We start from the raw sequence: 17,383 nt of genomic DNA, 5'->3' as shown, positions 1-17,383 counted from the left end.
GTCTCATGGTCTGACAAACACCTCTCTAGCTCTGTCACCTTTCACCGCATATGCGGAAGTGCAACATAGACAGATGCGGTGGATTGAGACACATCCAATGCAAAAAAGAATATCTCTAAACTGACAGATTTTTATGGAGAATTTTTTATTATGGGGTATTTCTGCGGGTATTTACTGTAGTGTTTTTGTGGACAAGACTGTAGTATACTATGGTATTATTGCGGACATGACGGTAGTAACACCTGCCGACTAGGGTTGGCTAAAATGGAACAACTGCCAGACTTTGCCAGTTACTGTTTAACGTGTGGAACATCTTAACCAGAACATAAAACAGAGGTTCGTGACAGGCCACCTATTGAGATGGGTCAACAGTTCTGAGCAATGCAACGGACCAGAAAACACCTCAGCAAAATCACTACAGTGAATACTACAGTATACAAGTCATGTCCACAAAAACACTACAGTAAATACGACAGTGGACGAGTCATGTCCACAAAAACACTACAGTAAATACTACGGTATACTGGTCATGTCCACAAAACACTACAGTGAATACTAGAGTATACGAGTCATGTCCACAAAACACTACAGTGAATACTACAGTATACGAGTCATGTCCACGAAAACACTACAGTGAATACTACAGTATACGAGTCATGTCCACAAAAACACTACAGTGAATACTACAGTAAAGTCTGCAAAAACACGACAGTGAATACTACAGTATGGTGGTCATGTCAAATCAAATCAAACTTTATTTGTCACATACACATGGTTAGCAGATGTTAATGCGAGTGCAGCGAAATGATTGTGCTTCTAGTTCCGACAATGCAGTAATATCCAATGAGTAATCTAACCTAACAATTCCACAACAACTACCTTATACACACACGTGTAAATGAATGAATAAGAATATGTACATAAAAAAATATATGCATGAGTGATGGTATAGAACGGCATAGGCAAGATGGAGTAGATGGTATAGAGTACAGTATATACATATGAGATGAGTAATGTAGGGTATGTAAACATATGAAAGTGGCATTGTTTAAAGTGGCTAGTGATACATTTATTACATCAAGATGGCAAGATGCAGAAGATGGTATAGAGTACAGTATATACATATGAGATGAGTAATGTAGGGTATGTAAACATTATATAAAGTGGCATTGTTTAAAGTGGATAGTGATACATTTATTACATACATTTTTGGCTGGAGTTGAGTCCGTATGTTGGCAGCAGCCACTCAATGTTAGTAATGGCTGTTTAACAGTCTGATGGCCTTGAGATAGAAGCTGTTTTTCAGTCTCTCGGTCCCTGCTTTGATGCACCTGTACTGACCTTGCCTTCTGGATGATAGCGGGGTGAACAGGCAGTGGCTCGGGTGGTTGTTGTCCTTGATGATCTTTTTGGCCTTCCTGTGACATCGGGTGGTGTAGGTGTCCTGGAGGGCAGGTAGTTTGCCCCCGGTGATGCGTTGTGCAGACCTCACTACCCTCTGGAGAGCCTTACGGTTATGGGCGGAGCAGTTGCCGTACCAGGCGGTGATACAGTCCGACAGGATGCTCTCGATCGTGCATCTGTAAAAGTTTGTGAGTGTTTTTGGTGACAAGCTGAATTTCGTCAGCCTCCTGAGGTTGAAGAGGCGCTGCTTCGCCTTCTTCACCACGCTGTCTGTGTGGGTGGACCATGATGTTTGTCCGTGATGTGTACGCCGAGGAACTTAAAACTTTCTAACCTCTCCACTACTGTCCCGTCGATGTGGATAGGGGGGTGCTCCCTCTGCTGTTTCCTGAAGTCCACAATCATCTCTTTTGTTTTGTGGACGTTGAGTGTGAGGTTATTTTCCTGACACCACACTCCGAGAGCCCTCACCTCCTCCCTGTAGGCCGTCTCGTCATTGTTGGTAGTGTCGTCTGCAAACTTGATGATTGAGTTGGAGGCGTGCATGGCCACGCAGTCATGGGTAAACAGGGCGTACAGGAGGGGGCTGAGAACGCACCCTTGTGGGGCCCCAGTGTTGAGGATCAGCGGGGTGGAGATGTTGTTACCTACCCTCACCACCTGGGGGCGGCCCGTCAGGAAGTCCAGGACCCAGTTGCACAGGGCGGGGTCGAGACCCAGGGTCTCGAGCTTGATGACGAGTTTGGAGGGTACTATGGTGTTAAATGCTGAGCTGTAGTCAATGAACAGCATTCTCACATAGGTATTCCTCTTGTCCAGGCAGTGTGATTGCGATTTGCGTCGTCTGTGGGAATATTGGGGCGGTAAGCAAATTGGAGTGGGTTTAGGGTGTTAGGTATGGTGGAGGTGATATGGTCCTTGATTAGTCTCTCAAAGCACTTCATGATGGCGGAAGTGAGTGCTACGGAGCGGTAGTCATTTAGCTCAGTTACCTTAGCTTTCTTGGGAACAGGAACAATGGTGGCCCTCTTGAAGCATGTGGAAATAGCAGACTGGGATAAGGATTGATTGAATATGTCCTTAAACACACCAGCCAGCTGGTCTGCGCATGCTCTGAGGCTGGGGATGCCGTCTAGGCCTGCAGCCTTGCGAGGGTTGACACGTTTAAATGTTTTACTCACGTCGGCTGCAGTGAAGGAGGGCCCGCAGGTTTTGGTAGCGGGCCATGTCAGTGGCACTGTATTGTCCTCAAAGCGAGCAAAGTAGTTGTTTAGTCTGTCTGGGAGCAAGACATCCTGGTCCGCGACGGGGCTGGTTTTCCTTTTATAGTCCATGATTGACTGTAGACCCTGCCACATACCTCTCGTGTCTGACTCTACTTTGTCTCTATACTGACACTTAGCTTGTTTGATTGCCTTGCGGAGGGAATAGCTACACTGTTACTACACTGTTACTGTATTCGGTCATGTTTCCGGTCACCTTCCGCAAATGCTGCCATCAATCCACGGTTTCTGGTTTGGGAATGTTTTAATAGACGCTGTTGGGTACGACATCTCCGATGCACTTGCTAATAAACCCGCTCACCGAATCAGCGTATTCATCAATGTTGTTCGACGCAGTGCGGAACATATCCCAGTCCACGTGATCGAAGCAATCTTGAAGCGTGGAATCCGATTGGTCGGACCAGCGTTGGGCAGACCTGAGCGCGGGAGCTTCCCGTTTTAGTTTCTGTCTATAGGCTGGGAGCAACAAAATGGAGCCGTGGTCAGCTTTTCTAAAAAGAGGGCAGGGGAGGGCCTTATATGCGTCACAGAAGTTAGAAGAACAATAATCTAGGGTTTTGCCAGCCCTGGTTGCGCCATCGATATGCTGATAGAATTTAGGGAGCCTTGTTTTCAGATTAGCCTTGTTGAAATCCCCAGCTACAATAAATGCAGCCTCAGGATATTTGGTTTCCAGTTTACATACAGTCAAATTAAGTTCTTTCAGGGCCATCGATGTGTCTGCTTGGGGGGGAATATACACGACTGTGATTATGATCAAAGAGAATTCTCTAGGTAGATAATGCGGTCGGCATTTGATTGTGAGGAATTCTAAGTCAGGTGAACAGAAGGACTCTGGTAAGAAGAAGGACCCCCGCCCTTCTTCTTACCAGAAAGATGTTTGTTTCTGTCGGCGCGATGCGTGAAGAAACCAGCTGGCTGTACCGACTTCCGTGAAACAAAGAACGTTACAGTCTCTGATGTCTCTCTGGGATGCAACCCTTGCTCAGATTTTGTCTACCTTGTTGTCAAGAGACTGGCCATTGGCGAGTAGTATGCTCGGGAGCGGTGCGCGAAGTGCCCGCCTACGGAGCCTGACTAAAAGACCGCTCCGTCTGCCCCTTCTACGGCGTCGTAGTTTTGGGTCGCCGGCTGGGATCCGGTCCATTGTCCTGGGTGGTGGGCAGAACAGAGGATCTGCTTCGGGAAAGTCGTATATCCAATAGTTCATCTCGACTGTATGTAATAAAACCTAAGATTACCTGGGGTTACAATGTAAGAAATAACACATAAAAAAACGAAATGCTGCATAGTTTCCTAGGAACGCGAAGCGAGGCGGCCATCTCTGTCGGCGCCGGAAGTGCTCACAAAAACACTACAGTGAATACCACAGTATACTAGTCATGTCCACAAAAACACTACAGTGAATAGTAGAGTATACTAGTAATGTCGGCAAAACACAACAGTAAATACTACAGTCATGTCCGCAGAAATACTTAAACAAATACTATAGTAAACTAGTCATGTCCACAAAAACACTACAGTGAATAATATAGTGTACTATAGTCATGTCCGCAAAAACACTACAGTATATACTACAGTATTTAGACCATAGTGTACTATAAAAAAAACATATGGGGGGAGTGTTACGTCCGTCGTTGAATGAGTGAGACCAAAGCGCAGTGTGGAAAGTGTTCATGATAATTTAATAATGAAACACCAACAAAACAAAAAATATAAACGAACGTAAAGTTATGCAGGGCTAGACAGCTACTGTGCAAAAACAAGATCCCACAAACTAGGGTGGAAAACAGGCTGCCCAAGTATGATTCCCAATCAGAGACAACGATAGACAGCTGCCTCTGATTGGGAACCATACCCGGCCAACAAAAAATAGAAAACTAGAATGCCCACCCAAATCACACCCTGACCTAACCAAATAGAGAAATGAAAAGGCTCTCTAAGGTCAGGGCGTGACAGGGAGAGAGTAAAAAGCTATTTATAGACACATTGACACTCACATATGTCTTATTGTATAGACACTCTTCTTCACTGCACTAGGCTGCACACAATTCATCAGACACTGGTTAGTGATTTTGTCTCTGTCTCTCCATCCATATATCTGCTGTCTGCTTTCCTGATGTTTGTCTCTTGGTCTGCCTTTTTTTCTGCCTCTCTCCTTTTTCCTCTCACTCAAACACGCACACACACTAATGTCACACGTTTCACATATTCATACTTTCCCTCCTTATCCCTCATCATCCCTTTCTCTCCACAGGGCCCTGATGGTCTTCCAGGAAAAATTGGTGTTTCGGGAGATGAGGTAAAATTATGCTGAAGTTTCCTATCACTGTCATATTTCACCCCTGGTTATGTTACACTGGATAGCCCAGCCACTTATCCCTAACTGATTGACTGACAGGCACGCCACTTGAGACAGGCAGCTTTTTTACAGTTTCTTGTTCTTAGGAGCTTGTAGGTACACTGTAATTAATTGATTTACTGTGTGTTGCAATTTATTTCTTCAAGCATATACTGCTTTACCTTGTAAGGAGAGGACTCACCTTATCCACTGTCAACATGTTGCACTCACACGGCAGTGCTGCAACAAATATGCTCATTTGTATTTCAGTTGTAGCTGTGTGTTAGTCATATGATGGTCAGTCTTTTCTTAGCCTTTGTTCGGTAGCACATTTGGTGTATGTTAGGTCAGCTATCTCGTGTAGTTGTGGTCTTATTTTTCCTGCTTCTTTTGTGCTCTCCCCCCAGGGGAAAATTGGAGAGCTGGGAGAAGCTGGACCTCAAGGGTTTCCCGTAAGTTCTAAGGTGTCACCATCGTCGTAACATTTAAGTGAGGAGGGCCAAGGCGCAGCATGATAACAATACATTCTTCTCTTTTATTGGAAAACGAAACGAACACTATACAAACTAATCAAAACAACGAACGTGAAGCTATACAAACAATAAGTGCAGACACTGGCAACTTACACATAGTCATAGACAATCACCCACAAACTACCTAATGACTATGGCTACCTAAATATGGCTCCCAATCAGAGACAACGAATGACAGCTGTCTCTAATTGAGAACCAATCTAGGCAACCATAGACATACATACACCTAGACTAAACACTGCCCCATAAACATACAAAAAACCCTAGACAATACAAAACACATACATCCCCCATGTCACACCCTGGCCTAACTAAAATAATAAAGAAAACAAAGATAACTAAGGCCAGGGCGTGACATAAGGTTTGAATCTTAAGCAACCTGCCTACACATAGTTTGAAGTACAATACCAACACAGCTACTGTAGTAGGTCAAAGCTGTAGGTCAAAGCTGTGTGCTGGAAAACCTTTTGTGAAGCATGGGTGGAGTAAGCATTTTTGTGCTTTTTCTTTATTTTTCAGCTTCAGACTAATGCCTACTTTTCACTTAGAATATAGTTTTTTTGTTTTTAATAGTACTGCTTTTGGTCAGAGCTTTATATCTTATCTTATGACTGTCTGAAAGTGGAGATTTAACCCATCATTAACTGCCCACATGTTGAGTGTTGTTCTGCTTCCCCCTCGGTGTGTGCGTGTATCTGTACTCTACACTCATTAGCTGTTATATCAACAGGGTATTCAAGGACCCTCTGGACCTCCAGGAGACCAAGGAATAGCAGGCGAGCCAGTAAGTCCCTCTCTCCATCTCCCCCTCTCCTTCTACTCTCTTACTCTTTCACTTTCTCCGTCACCTTTCTCTCCATCTCCTCTCTCTCTATTTATACTCTTTCTATTTATCCTCTCTCATCACTCCTCTCCTTTCTCTCTCCACCTCCCCCTTTCCTTCTACTGTCTCTCTCTCCTACTTTCACCATCACATTTCTCTCCATCTCCTCTCTCTCTATTTAAACTCTTTCTATTTCTCCTCTCTCCATCGCTCCTCTCTTTTCTCTCACCATCTCCTCTCTCTCCATCTTCTCCCTTTTCTCTCTCCATTATATTTTCTCCCTATTTATCTCCTCAACCCCATCTCCACCTCCTTCTCTTCATATGCCTCTCCTCTCTCCCTCTCCATCCTCAAAAAATTGCCTCCACTTCTCTTTCACACTCTCATCTGTCTGCATATTATTGTCTCGCCAACACCGCCCTCTCTCTCTCTTTTGCTCTTAATCGGTTAATAAGCACTAAATCCATCATACTTAACAGAGTTCTCTCTTTGTATCCCTGAACAAGCCAGTTAACTCAGGGAGAGTGGCAGCTAGTTTATAAGAGATATATGAATGTCTATTAAAGATGTACACTTCCGGTTAAAAGTTTTACAACCCCTACTCATTCAATTTGCCCACCGGACGACGGTGGGCAAATTGTGCACCGCACTATGGGACTCCTGGTCATTGCCAGTTGTGACACAGTCTGGGACAAACTAGGGTCTGTAGTGACGCCTCAAGCACGGCGATGCAGTGCCTTAGACCGCTGCGCCACTTGGGAGGCCCCCAATCTCTTATTTCTGACAAGGTTATGTGGTTTATGGAAGCTGGCGTCGCTGGTCCGTGTAACACATGTCAATCTAATGATCGAATACACTTGTTTAAATTGAACAGAATAATAACCTAAGCTAATTTTAGGTGACACATTCATTTGCAAAGGACCACATTCATTTAACAATTTGAATGACCAGAGTCTCTCTCCCTGCGCATTGTATAGTAGGGTCCACTTGAACCACGTATATAGAAATCACCCAGTTCTCCTAACCGCACCAATATTTCCCCTTTTCAAACGACCCAAGGTAGATTTGAACATTAAAAACTATATCAAAATTAAATTGTACCTGGTAGAAAATAGGCAGAATAACTAGCAAAATTATTCCAACGTTATGAAAGTGATTTTAATAGTTTTGTAATTGTGAGAAAATAAAAGCAAAGCGGTAGCTATCTCCTGCAAAAATGATATGCAAGGACGTCGATCGCCAGTGCAGTGACTTGATCAGCTGCTTAGCTAACTGTTGTAGCTAGCTTGCTTACTGACATAGATGTTAGCTAGCTATCTCTACCTTTACTGATGTAAAAAGCTTGCTTAGCCTGTTTAAATGACCCTGAATTTGTCAAATTGCAGCCCCAAAATTAAGAGGGACTGTTATCAGAAATCAGTCCGTAGATCTATTGTTACATTATGCTCCATTCAGCTCTAAAAGCCTACGGAGTACCCTGGGATTCCCTTATTGCCACCCATCCCCTGATTGAGACTCTTTTGAATACTCTGGTCTCCATCCTCTACTCCAAACTTTACTCAACCAACAAGAGTTCACCTGCGGTCACTTCCATCTGGATTGGAGAACTCCTAGGTTTTGGAGAACAGTTGAACGGGTCTGGAGCAATGTTTTCTCATCATCAAAAAAACGTATATCTCCAGTTAATTAATTTGAAATGTATTCACAAATTGTATTATGCAGCATATCGCCTCTTCCAGATGAAACTCTCTGATGATAATCTCTACAACGGTTGCCCTCTTGGTTTAGTCAGGACTAGGGTTGAATGGTGGGTTACCGAGATTTAACACCCAAAACCACTCCCTTTTCCGGGATAAATAGCTGCGAAAAAACAGTATGTTCTAATAAATTATTTATATGAACGGCATGGAATGAAATGGAACTGTTAAATTATATGTGATGTCTAAATCTGTCTAAAGATTCTCTACGGCCTCTGCATGATGAATCATCAATGCTCAGGGTGGGGACAGACAGCCCATCTCAGTATGGAGCGCAGGTCACAACGCTTGTACTGTAGACCCATCATGGTAACTATTTTTCTTGTGACAGGTTGGCCTGCATTTGCTGTAGCATATAAAGTAATATACATGAATATAAAGACTGAATGCCCGTCTAATTTACTCATCTCCAGCTTGCTTTCAGGGGTCACCTTCTTTTCTTTTTTAAATTGCAGCTACAGAGTTTTAAAACAGCCTATCACTCGAACATCGTTGCTTTAAATCAGTGCACACGTGAGCACTCTCTTGCAGTCTTTCTCTCTTGTCATCAACTCCATTCAAATTGCATCCAAAATAGATAATCCTGTTCTAGATTTATATATAGCCGTATATATAGATGACCTAGCCTGTCTCCTTCAGGTAATAAATTAAATGTGGTATTAGCCTTATATTTACAGTGCCTTGCAAAAATGTTCATCCCCCTTGGCGTTTTTCCTATTTTGTTGCATTACAACCTGTAATTTAAATTGATTTTTATTTGGATTTCATGTAATGGACATTTTCAAAATAGTCCAAATAGGTGAAGTGAAACGGAAAAAATAACTTGTTTCAGAAAATGCCCCCAAAAGATAATTTGAAAAGTGGTGCGTGCATATGTATCCACCCCCTTTGCTATGAAGCCCCTAAATAAGATCTGGTGCAACCAATTACCTTCAGAAGTCACATAATTAGTTAAATGTATTTTTTATTTATTTTATTTCACCTTTATTTAACCAGGTAGGCTAGTTAAGAACAAGTTCTCATTTACAACTGCGACCTGGCCAAGATAAAGCATAGCAGTGTGAACAGACAACAACTCAGTTACAAATGGAGTAAACAATAAACAAGTCAATAACACAGTAGAGAAAAAAATGAGACTATATACATTGTGTGCAAAAGGCATGAGGAGGTAGGCAATAAATAGGCCATAGGAGTGAATAATTACAATTTAACAGATTAACACTGGAGTGATAAATCATCAGATGATCATGTGCAAGTAGAGATACTGGTGTGCAAAAGAGCATAAAAGTAAATAAATAAAAACAGTAAGGGGATGAGGTAGGTAAATTGGGTGGGCTGTTTACAGATGGACTATGTACAGCTACAGCGATCGGTTAGCTGCTCAGATAGCAGATGTTTAAAGTTGGTGAGGGAAATAAAAGTCTCTAACTTCAGCGATTTTTGCAATTCGTTCCAGTCACAGGCAGCAGAGAACTGGAAGGAAAGGCAGCCAAATGAGGTGTTGGCTTTTGGGATGATCAGTGAGAAATACCTGCTGGAGAGCGTGCTACGGGTGGGTGTTGTTATCGTGACCAGTGAACTGAGATAAGGCGGAGCTTTACCTAGCATGGACTTATAGATGACCTGGAGCCAGTGGGTATGGCGACGAATATGTAGCGAGGGCCAGCCGACTAGAGCATACAGGTCGCAGTGGTGGGTGGTATAAGGTGTTTTAGTAACAAAACGGATGGCACTATGATGAACTGCATCTAGTTTGCTGAGTAGAGTATTGGAAGCTATTTTGTAGATGACATCGCCAAAGTCGAGGATCGGTAGGATAGTCAGTTTTACTATGGTAAGTTTGGCGGCGGGAGTGAAGGAGGCTTTGTTGCGAAATAGAAAGCCGATTCTTGATTTGATTTTGGATTGGAGATGTTTAATATGAGTCTGGAAGGAGAGTTTACAGTCTAGCCAGACACCTAGGTATTTATAGATGTCCACATATTCTAGGTCGGAACCGTCCAGGGTGGTGATGCTAGTCGGGCGGGCGGGTGCAGGCAGCGAACGGTTGAAAAGCATGCATTTGTTTTTACTAGCGTTTAAGAGCAGTTGGAGGCCACGGAAGGAGTGTTGTATGGCATTGAAGCTCGTTTGGAGGTTAGATGGCACAGTGTCCAAGGAAGGGCCAGAAGTATACAGAATGGTGTCGTCTGCGTAGAGGTGGATCAGGGAATCGCCCACAGCAAGAGCAACATCATTGATATATACAGAGAAAAGAGTCGGCCCGAGAATTGAACCCTGTGGTACCCCCATAGAGACTGCCAGAGGACCGGACAACATGCCCTCCGATTTGACACACTGAACTCTGTCTGAGAAGTAGTTGATGAACCAGGCGAGGCAGTCATTTGAGAAACCAAGGCTGTTGAGTCTGCCGATAAGAATGTGGTGATTGACGCACCACGGAAGCGTTCCAATCTTTGGGGATCTCAGATGATACGAAAGAAAGGTTGAACAGCCTAGTAATATGGGTTGCAACAATTTTGGCTGATAATTTTAGAAAGAGAGGGTCCAGATTGTCTAGCCCGGCTGATTTGAAGGGGTCCAGATTCTGCAGCTCTTTCAGAACATCAGCTATCTGGATTTGGTTGAAGGAGAAATGAGGGGGGCAAGTTGCTGTGGGGAGTGCAGGGCTGTTGACCGGGGTAGGGGTAGCCAGGTGGAAAGCATGGCCAGCCGTAGAAAAATGCTTATTGGAATTCTCAATTATCATGGATTTATTGGTGGTGACAGAGTTTCCTAGATTCAGTGCAGTGGGCAGCTGGGAGGATGTGCTCTTATTCTCCATGGACTTTACAGTGTCCCAGAACTTTTTGGAGTTTGTGCTACAGGATGCACATTTCTACTTGAAAAAGCTAGCCTTTGCTTTCCTAACTGCCTGTGTACATTGGTTCCTAACTTCCCTGAAAGGTTGCACAGCCTGGGGCTCCATGCAAGATCTCACCTCGTGGAGTTGCAATGATCATGAGAACGGTGAGGAATCAGCCCAGAACTACACAGGAGGATCTTGTCAATGATCTCAAGGCAGCTGGGACCATAGTCATCAAGAAAACAATTGGTAACACACTATGCCGTGAAGGACTGAAATCCTGCAGCGCCCGCAAGGTCCCCCTGCTCAAGAAAGCACATATACATGCCCGTCTGAAGTTTGCCAATGAACATCTGAATGATTCAGAGGACAACTGGGTGAACGTGTTGTGGTCAGATGAGACCAAAATGGAGTTCTTTGGCATCAACCCAACTTGCCGTGTTTGGAGGAGGAGGAATGCTGCCTATGACCCCAAGAAACCATCCCCACCGTCAAACATGGAGGTGGAAACATTATGCTTTGGGGGTGTTTTTCTGCTAAAGGGACAGGACAACTTCACCGCATCAAAGGGACGATGGACGGGGCCATGTACCGTCAAATCTTGGGTGAAAACCTCCTTCCCTCAGCCAGGGTATTGAAAATGGGTCGTGGATGGGTATTCCAGCATGACAATGACCCAAAACACACGGCCAAGGCAACAAAGGAGTGGCTCAAGAAGAAGCACATTAAGGTCCTGGAGTGGCCTAGCCAGTATCCAGACCTTAATCCCATAGAAAATCTGTGGAGGGAGCTGAAGGTTCGAGTTGCCAAACGTCAGCCTCGAAACCTTAATGACTTGAAGAAGATCTGCAAAGAGGAGTGGGACAAAATCCCTCCTGAGATGTGTGCAAACCTGGTGGCCAACTACAATTTACATTTACATTTAAGTCATTTAGCAGACGCTCTTATCCAGAGCGACTTACAAATTGGTGCATTCACCTACAAGAAACGTCTGACCTCTGTGATTGCCAACAAGGGTTTTGCCACCAAGTACTAAGTCATGTTTTGCAGAGGGGTCAAATACTTATTTCCCTCATTAAAATGCAAATCAATTCATAACATTTTTGACATGCGTTTTTCTGGATTTTTTTGTTGATATTCTGTCTCTCACTGTTCAAATAAACCTACCATTAAAATTATAGACTGATCATTTCTTTGTCAGTGGGCAAATGTACAAAATCAGCAGGGGATCAAATACTTTTTTCCCTCACTGTAGATATCTTTGTTTGAAAAGGATACTATATTTCCCTTGACGGAGTGATGCTGATGTGCTTTGAAAGGCTGTTCATGGCTCACATCAACAGCATCATCCCGGATACCCTACACCCACTCCAATTCGAATACCACCCCAACAGATCCACAGATGAGGCAATCTCAATCGCACTCCACACTGCCCTTTCCCATCTGGACAAAAGGAACACGCATGTGAGAATGCTGTTCATTGACTACAGCTCAGCGTTCAACACCATAGTGGCCGTAGAACTCATCACTAAGCTAAGGACCCTGGGACTAAACACCTCCCTCTGCAACTGGATCTTGGACTTCCTGACGGGCCGCCCGCAGGTGGTAAGGGTAGGCAACAACACGTCTGCCACGCCAAACCTCAATACTGGTGCCCCTCGGGGGTGTGTGCTTAGTCCCCTCCTGTACTCCCTGTTCACCCACAAATGCATGGCCAAACACGACTCCAACACCATCATTAAGTTTGCCGACGACACAAGAGTGGTAGGCCTGATCACCAACAACGATGAGACAGCCTATAGGGAGTAGGTCAGAGAATTGGCAGTGTGGTGCCAGGACAACAACCTCTCACTCAGTGTGAGCAAGACAAAGGAGCTGATCGTGGACTACAGGAAAAGGCGGGACAAACAGGCCCCCATTATTAACATTGACGGGGCGGTAGGGGAGCGGGTCGAGAGTTTCAAGTTCCTTGGTGTCCACATCACCAACGAACTATCGTGGTCCAAACACACGAAGACAGTCGTGAAGAGCAGCACCTGTTGGGCAGCACTTGTTCTCTTGTAACCTGATCCACCAACCCGACCTGACTGTAGCCCTCGTGGATCCATGTAGCGAAACAGAACGTAAGCTAATGAGATCAGGATGGTTGAACAAGGATAGTTCTCGTGTTGTTTGAGCACAAAGCTGCATTGGTTTCTCTTATATGACCATCTCTCATCAACATTGTGTCTCTGCTCTGTTTTCTAGGGACTCCCTGGGCCAGTGGGGACAGTGGGGCCACTAGGAGAAATGGGTCTAAAGGTGAGAATTTACACATACAGTACACACACACATGGATGCTCACACGTACACTCATGCGCGCACGCGTACACACACTTTATCACTCTCTCTCACACACACACAGACACATACACATTCACATCGTCTGGTCTCACTAGTTTAATCAGGATGTGTGTGTAACTACCTGTTTCTTCCTCCCACTATAATGAATAATGATTGATTGACTGATTTTATTTGTCACTTAGAAATGCCCTTGTTTTTCAAAGAAAAGCAAATTTTTTGTCCATTATAGTGACATCAAATTGATCAGAAATACAGTGTAGACATTGTTAATGTTGTAAATGACTATTGTAGCTGGAAAATGGCAGATTTTGTTATGTAACGTCTACATAGGCCCATTATCAGCAACCATGTGTTCCAATGGCACGTTGTGTTAGCTAATCCAAGTTTATCATTTTAAAAGGCTAATTGATCATTAGAAAACCCTTTTGCAATTATGTTAGCAAAGCTGAAAACTGTTGTCCTGATTAAAGAGCAAAAAAACTGGCCTTCTTTAGACTAGTTGAGTATCTGGAGCATCAGCATTTGTGGGTTCGATTACAGGATCAAAATGGCCAGAAACAAAGAACGTTTTCTGAAACTCGTCAGTCAATTCTTGTTCTGAGAAATGAAGGCTATTCCATGCGAGAAATTGAAAAGAAACTGAAGATCTCATACAACGCTGTGTACTACTCCCTTCACAGAACAGAGCAAACTGGTCTAACCAGAATTGATAGAGGAGTGGGAGGCCCCGGGATGCTGGCCTTCTTGGCAGAGTTGCAAAGAAAAAGCCATATCATATTGCTGCAAATTGAGGATTCTTTGACGAAAGCAAAGTTTGAAGGACACAATTATTTCAATTAAAAATCATTATTTATAACCTTGTCAACATCTTGACTATATGTCCTATTCGTTTTGCTACTAATGTCATGTATGTTTTCATGGAAAACAAGGGCATTTCTAAGTGACCCCGAACTTCTGAACGGTAGTGTATATACACAGTGTATATAAAGTGCATTCGGAAAGTATTCAGACCCCTTGACATTTTCCACATTTTGTAAGCTACAGCCTTATTCTGTTTTTTTCCCTCGTCAATCTACACACAATACCCCATAATGACAAAGCAAAAACTTTTTTTTTAAGCCAGTGACTCAGCCCCTGTAATAGGGTTTAAGGCAGAGAATCCCTGTGGAGAGAGGGGAACCGGCCAGGCAGCAACAGCAAGGGTGGTTCGTTGCTCCAGTGCCTTTCCGTTCACCTTCACACTCCTGGACCAGACTACACTCAATCATAGGACCTACTGAAGAGATGAGTCTTCAATAAAAAGACTTAAAGGTCGAGACCAAGTCTCCATCTCACACATGGATAGGCAGACCATTCCATAAAAAGGGAGCTCTATAGGAGAAAGCCCTGCCTCCAGCTGTTTGCTTAGAAATTCTACGGACAATAAGGAGGCCTGCGTCTTGTGGCCATAATGTACGTGTAGGTATGTACGGCAGGAACAAATCGGAAAGATAGGTAGGAGCAAGCCCATATAATGCTTTGTAGGTTAGCAGTAAAACCTTGAAATCAGCCCTAGCCTTAACAGGAAGCCAATGTAGAGAGGCTAGCACTGGAGTAGTATGATCACATTTTTTGGTTCTAGTCAAGATTCTAGCAGCTGTGTTTAGCACTAACTGAAGTTTATTTAATTATTTATCCGGGTAGCCGGAAAGTAGAGCATTGCAGTAGTCTAACCTAGAAGTAACAAAAGCATGGATACATTTTTCTGCATCATTTTTGGGCAGAAAGTTTCTGATTTTTGCAATGTTACGTTGATGGAAAAAAGCTGTCCTTGAAACAGTCTTGATATGTTCGTCAAAAGAGAGATCAGGGTCCAGAGTAACGCAGAGGTCCTTCACAGGTTTATTTGAGACGACTGTACAACCATCAAGATTAATTGTCAGATTCAACAGAAGATCTCTTTGTTTCTTGGGACCTAGAACTAGCATCTCTGTTTTGTCCGAGTTTAAAAGTAGAACATTTGCCGCCATCTACTTCCTTATGTCTGAAACACAGGCTTCCAGGTAGGTCGGTTTTGGGGCTTCACCATGTTTCATCAAAATGTACAGCTGTGTGTCGTCCGCATAGCAGTGAAAGTTAACATTATGTTTCCGAATGACATTACCGTGCTCAGGCTAGGCCATTCAATGACATTCAGAGATTTGTCCCGAAGCCACTCCTGAGTTGTCTTGGCTGTGTGCTTAGGGTCATTTTCCTGTTGCCTTCTGGATGATAGCGGGGTGAACAGGCAGTGGCTTGGGTGGTTGTTGTCCTTGATTATATTTTTGGCCTTCCTGTGACATCGGGTACTGTAGGTGTCCTGGAGGGCAGGTAGTTTGCCCCCGGTGATGCATTGTGCAGACCGCACTACCCTCTGGATAGGAATCCTATAGGATTTTTTGGCTAGGGTGCTGCTACTCTGTTTAATATCTAACATGATTGCCTAGTCACTTTTACTGCTACTTACCTACATACCGTCCCAATAGTGGACCTATTGGGGCGGTAAAACCCTTGGTCTCGACCCCGCCCTGTGCAACTGGGTCCTGACGGGCTGCCCCCAGGTGGTGAAGATAGGAAACAACATCTCCACCCCACTGATCCTCAACACTGGGGCCCCACAAGGGTGCGTCCTCAGTCCTCTCCTGTACTCCCTGTTTACCCATGACTGCGTGGCCATGCACGCTTCCAACTCAATCATCAAGTTTGCAGACGACACTACAGTGGTAGGCCTGATTACCAACAACGACGAGACAGCCTAACAGGAGGAGGTGAGAGCCCTCGGAATGGTACGGCAATTGCACCTCTCTCAACCGCAAGGCAATAAAAAAAATCCAATAGAAAATCCTATCAGATTTTGGAACCAATAGGACTGGTTCCAAAATCTGACTTAAATGTTTCTATTGGCCATACTGCAAAATAATTTGCGTCCTTGAATCACTCCCATATTGCGATGGTTTGATGAAGAGTTGAGAACCTCAGGGAATTATCACTGGTGTGAGTAGGTAAAGATATGGAGATTGTGTTCCGGACATAGGAGGGGGGTTTAGTACCATTGATTTTGTCAATGGTATTGGTATTTCAAATTCTACTAGCGTTTTCAAATTCAAATGGCAGGGAGAATATGATGTGCTTTCTGTATAAAAGTCGCTGGCTTCACACTTATGCATGGATTTGAGAGTCAAACTATCACTCAGTCTTTGTCACTGTTGATATTCTATGGTGGGTTGTGATTCTTTTGAAGTTAAATAACAAAGCAACTGATTTAGTTTCCTTCCCTGTTTCAGCAGCCTCCCAAAACTTCCATCTGACATTCTAGAATTTAGATGACTGAAAATTATTCTCACATTCAATGTTAAACGGTGTTAGTTTAAACAATGCATACACCCCAAAATTTTGCCACAGATCTATTGATTTCAAATAAATATCAATATTATTGATTGAAAAATAAGTTTTGGGTTTCTCTTTTGGCGACCCCCAAAATAAAATATCTATATGATTACTATTGTGGCACATGTATGTGTAGGTAGTACATTTTCATTTTAGGTGTTCAATATATCACAAACGTATTAATTATTGATTTGGACATTTCAAAACGGTGCGTTGACATTGGGCTATTTATCTAAAGTTATTGTTATTGTGTTTTAGGAATATAAAATGTAACTTTAAACATTCATTTTCAATAGTATTCTATTGGAAACTGCTAAATTAGTCAAAAAATGTGATGTTGTTGTATTATACTGGAACTAATGAAAACAAACAAATGTAATGGGTTCAATTAAGAAAAAGTTCTAATAAAATCCTACAAGAGATCTAAAACCTATAGGATCCAATCAGTTTGCTTTTGATTTCCAAAAGGAAAAAAAGTAGTCCAATAGGATACTGATAGAGGAGATACAAAATCCTATAGTTAGTGTGTGTTTTGTGTTTGTAAGCGTATGTTGTGTGTGAGTGTGTGTTGGAGCGTGAGTGTGTGGGTAGAGTCCCGTGAGTGTTCATAGAGCCAGTGCAAGAGAGTCAGTGCTACAACAAAAGAGGG

At 43.4% G+C, this 17,383-nt stretch overlaps 1 protein-coding gene across 1 annotated transcript in view; it reads left to right on the top strand.

Annotated features, from left to right (window-relative positions):
- The window catches only part of LOC139544466 (collagen alpha-1(XXVII) chain B-like), a 205,405-nt gene that overhangs the window by 126,783 nt on the left and 61,239 nt on the right, over nt 1-17,383 (top strand). The window contains exons 30-33 of the mRNA XM_071351593.1: nt 4,945-4,989; nt 5,436-5,480; nt 6,292-6,345; nt 13,234-13,287. Of these exons, the coding sequence (XP_071207694.1) occupies nt 4,945-4,989; nt 5,436-5,480; nt 6,292-6,345; nt 13,234-13,287 (198 nt within the window). The remainder of the gene's footprint in view (nt 1-4,944; nt 4,990-5,435; nt 5,481-6,291; nt 6,346-13,233; nt 13,288-17,383) is intronic.

This window comes from Salvelinus alpinus, chromosome 18 (genome assembly GCF_045679555.1).
Source record: "Salvelinus alpinus chromosome 18, SLU_Salpinus.1, whole genome shotgun sequence".
Classification (NCBI taxonomy): Eukaryota; Metazoa; Chordata; class Actinopteri; order Salmoniformes; family Salmonidae; genus Salvelinus; species Salvelinus alpinus.
This window is presented reverse-complemented; position numbering and strand designations above follow the sequence as displayed.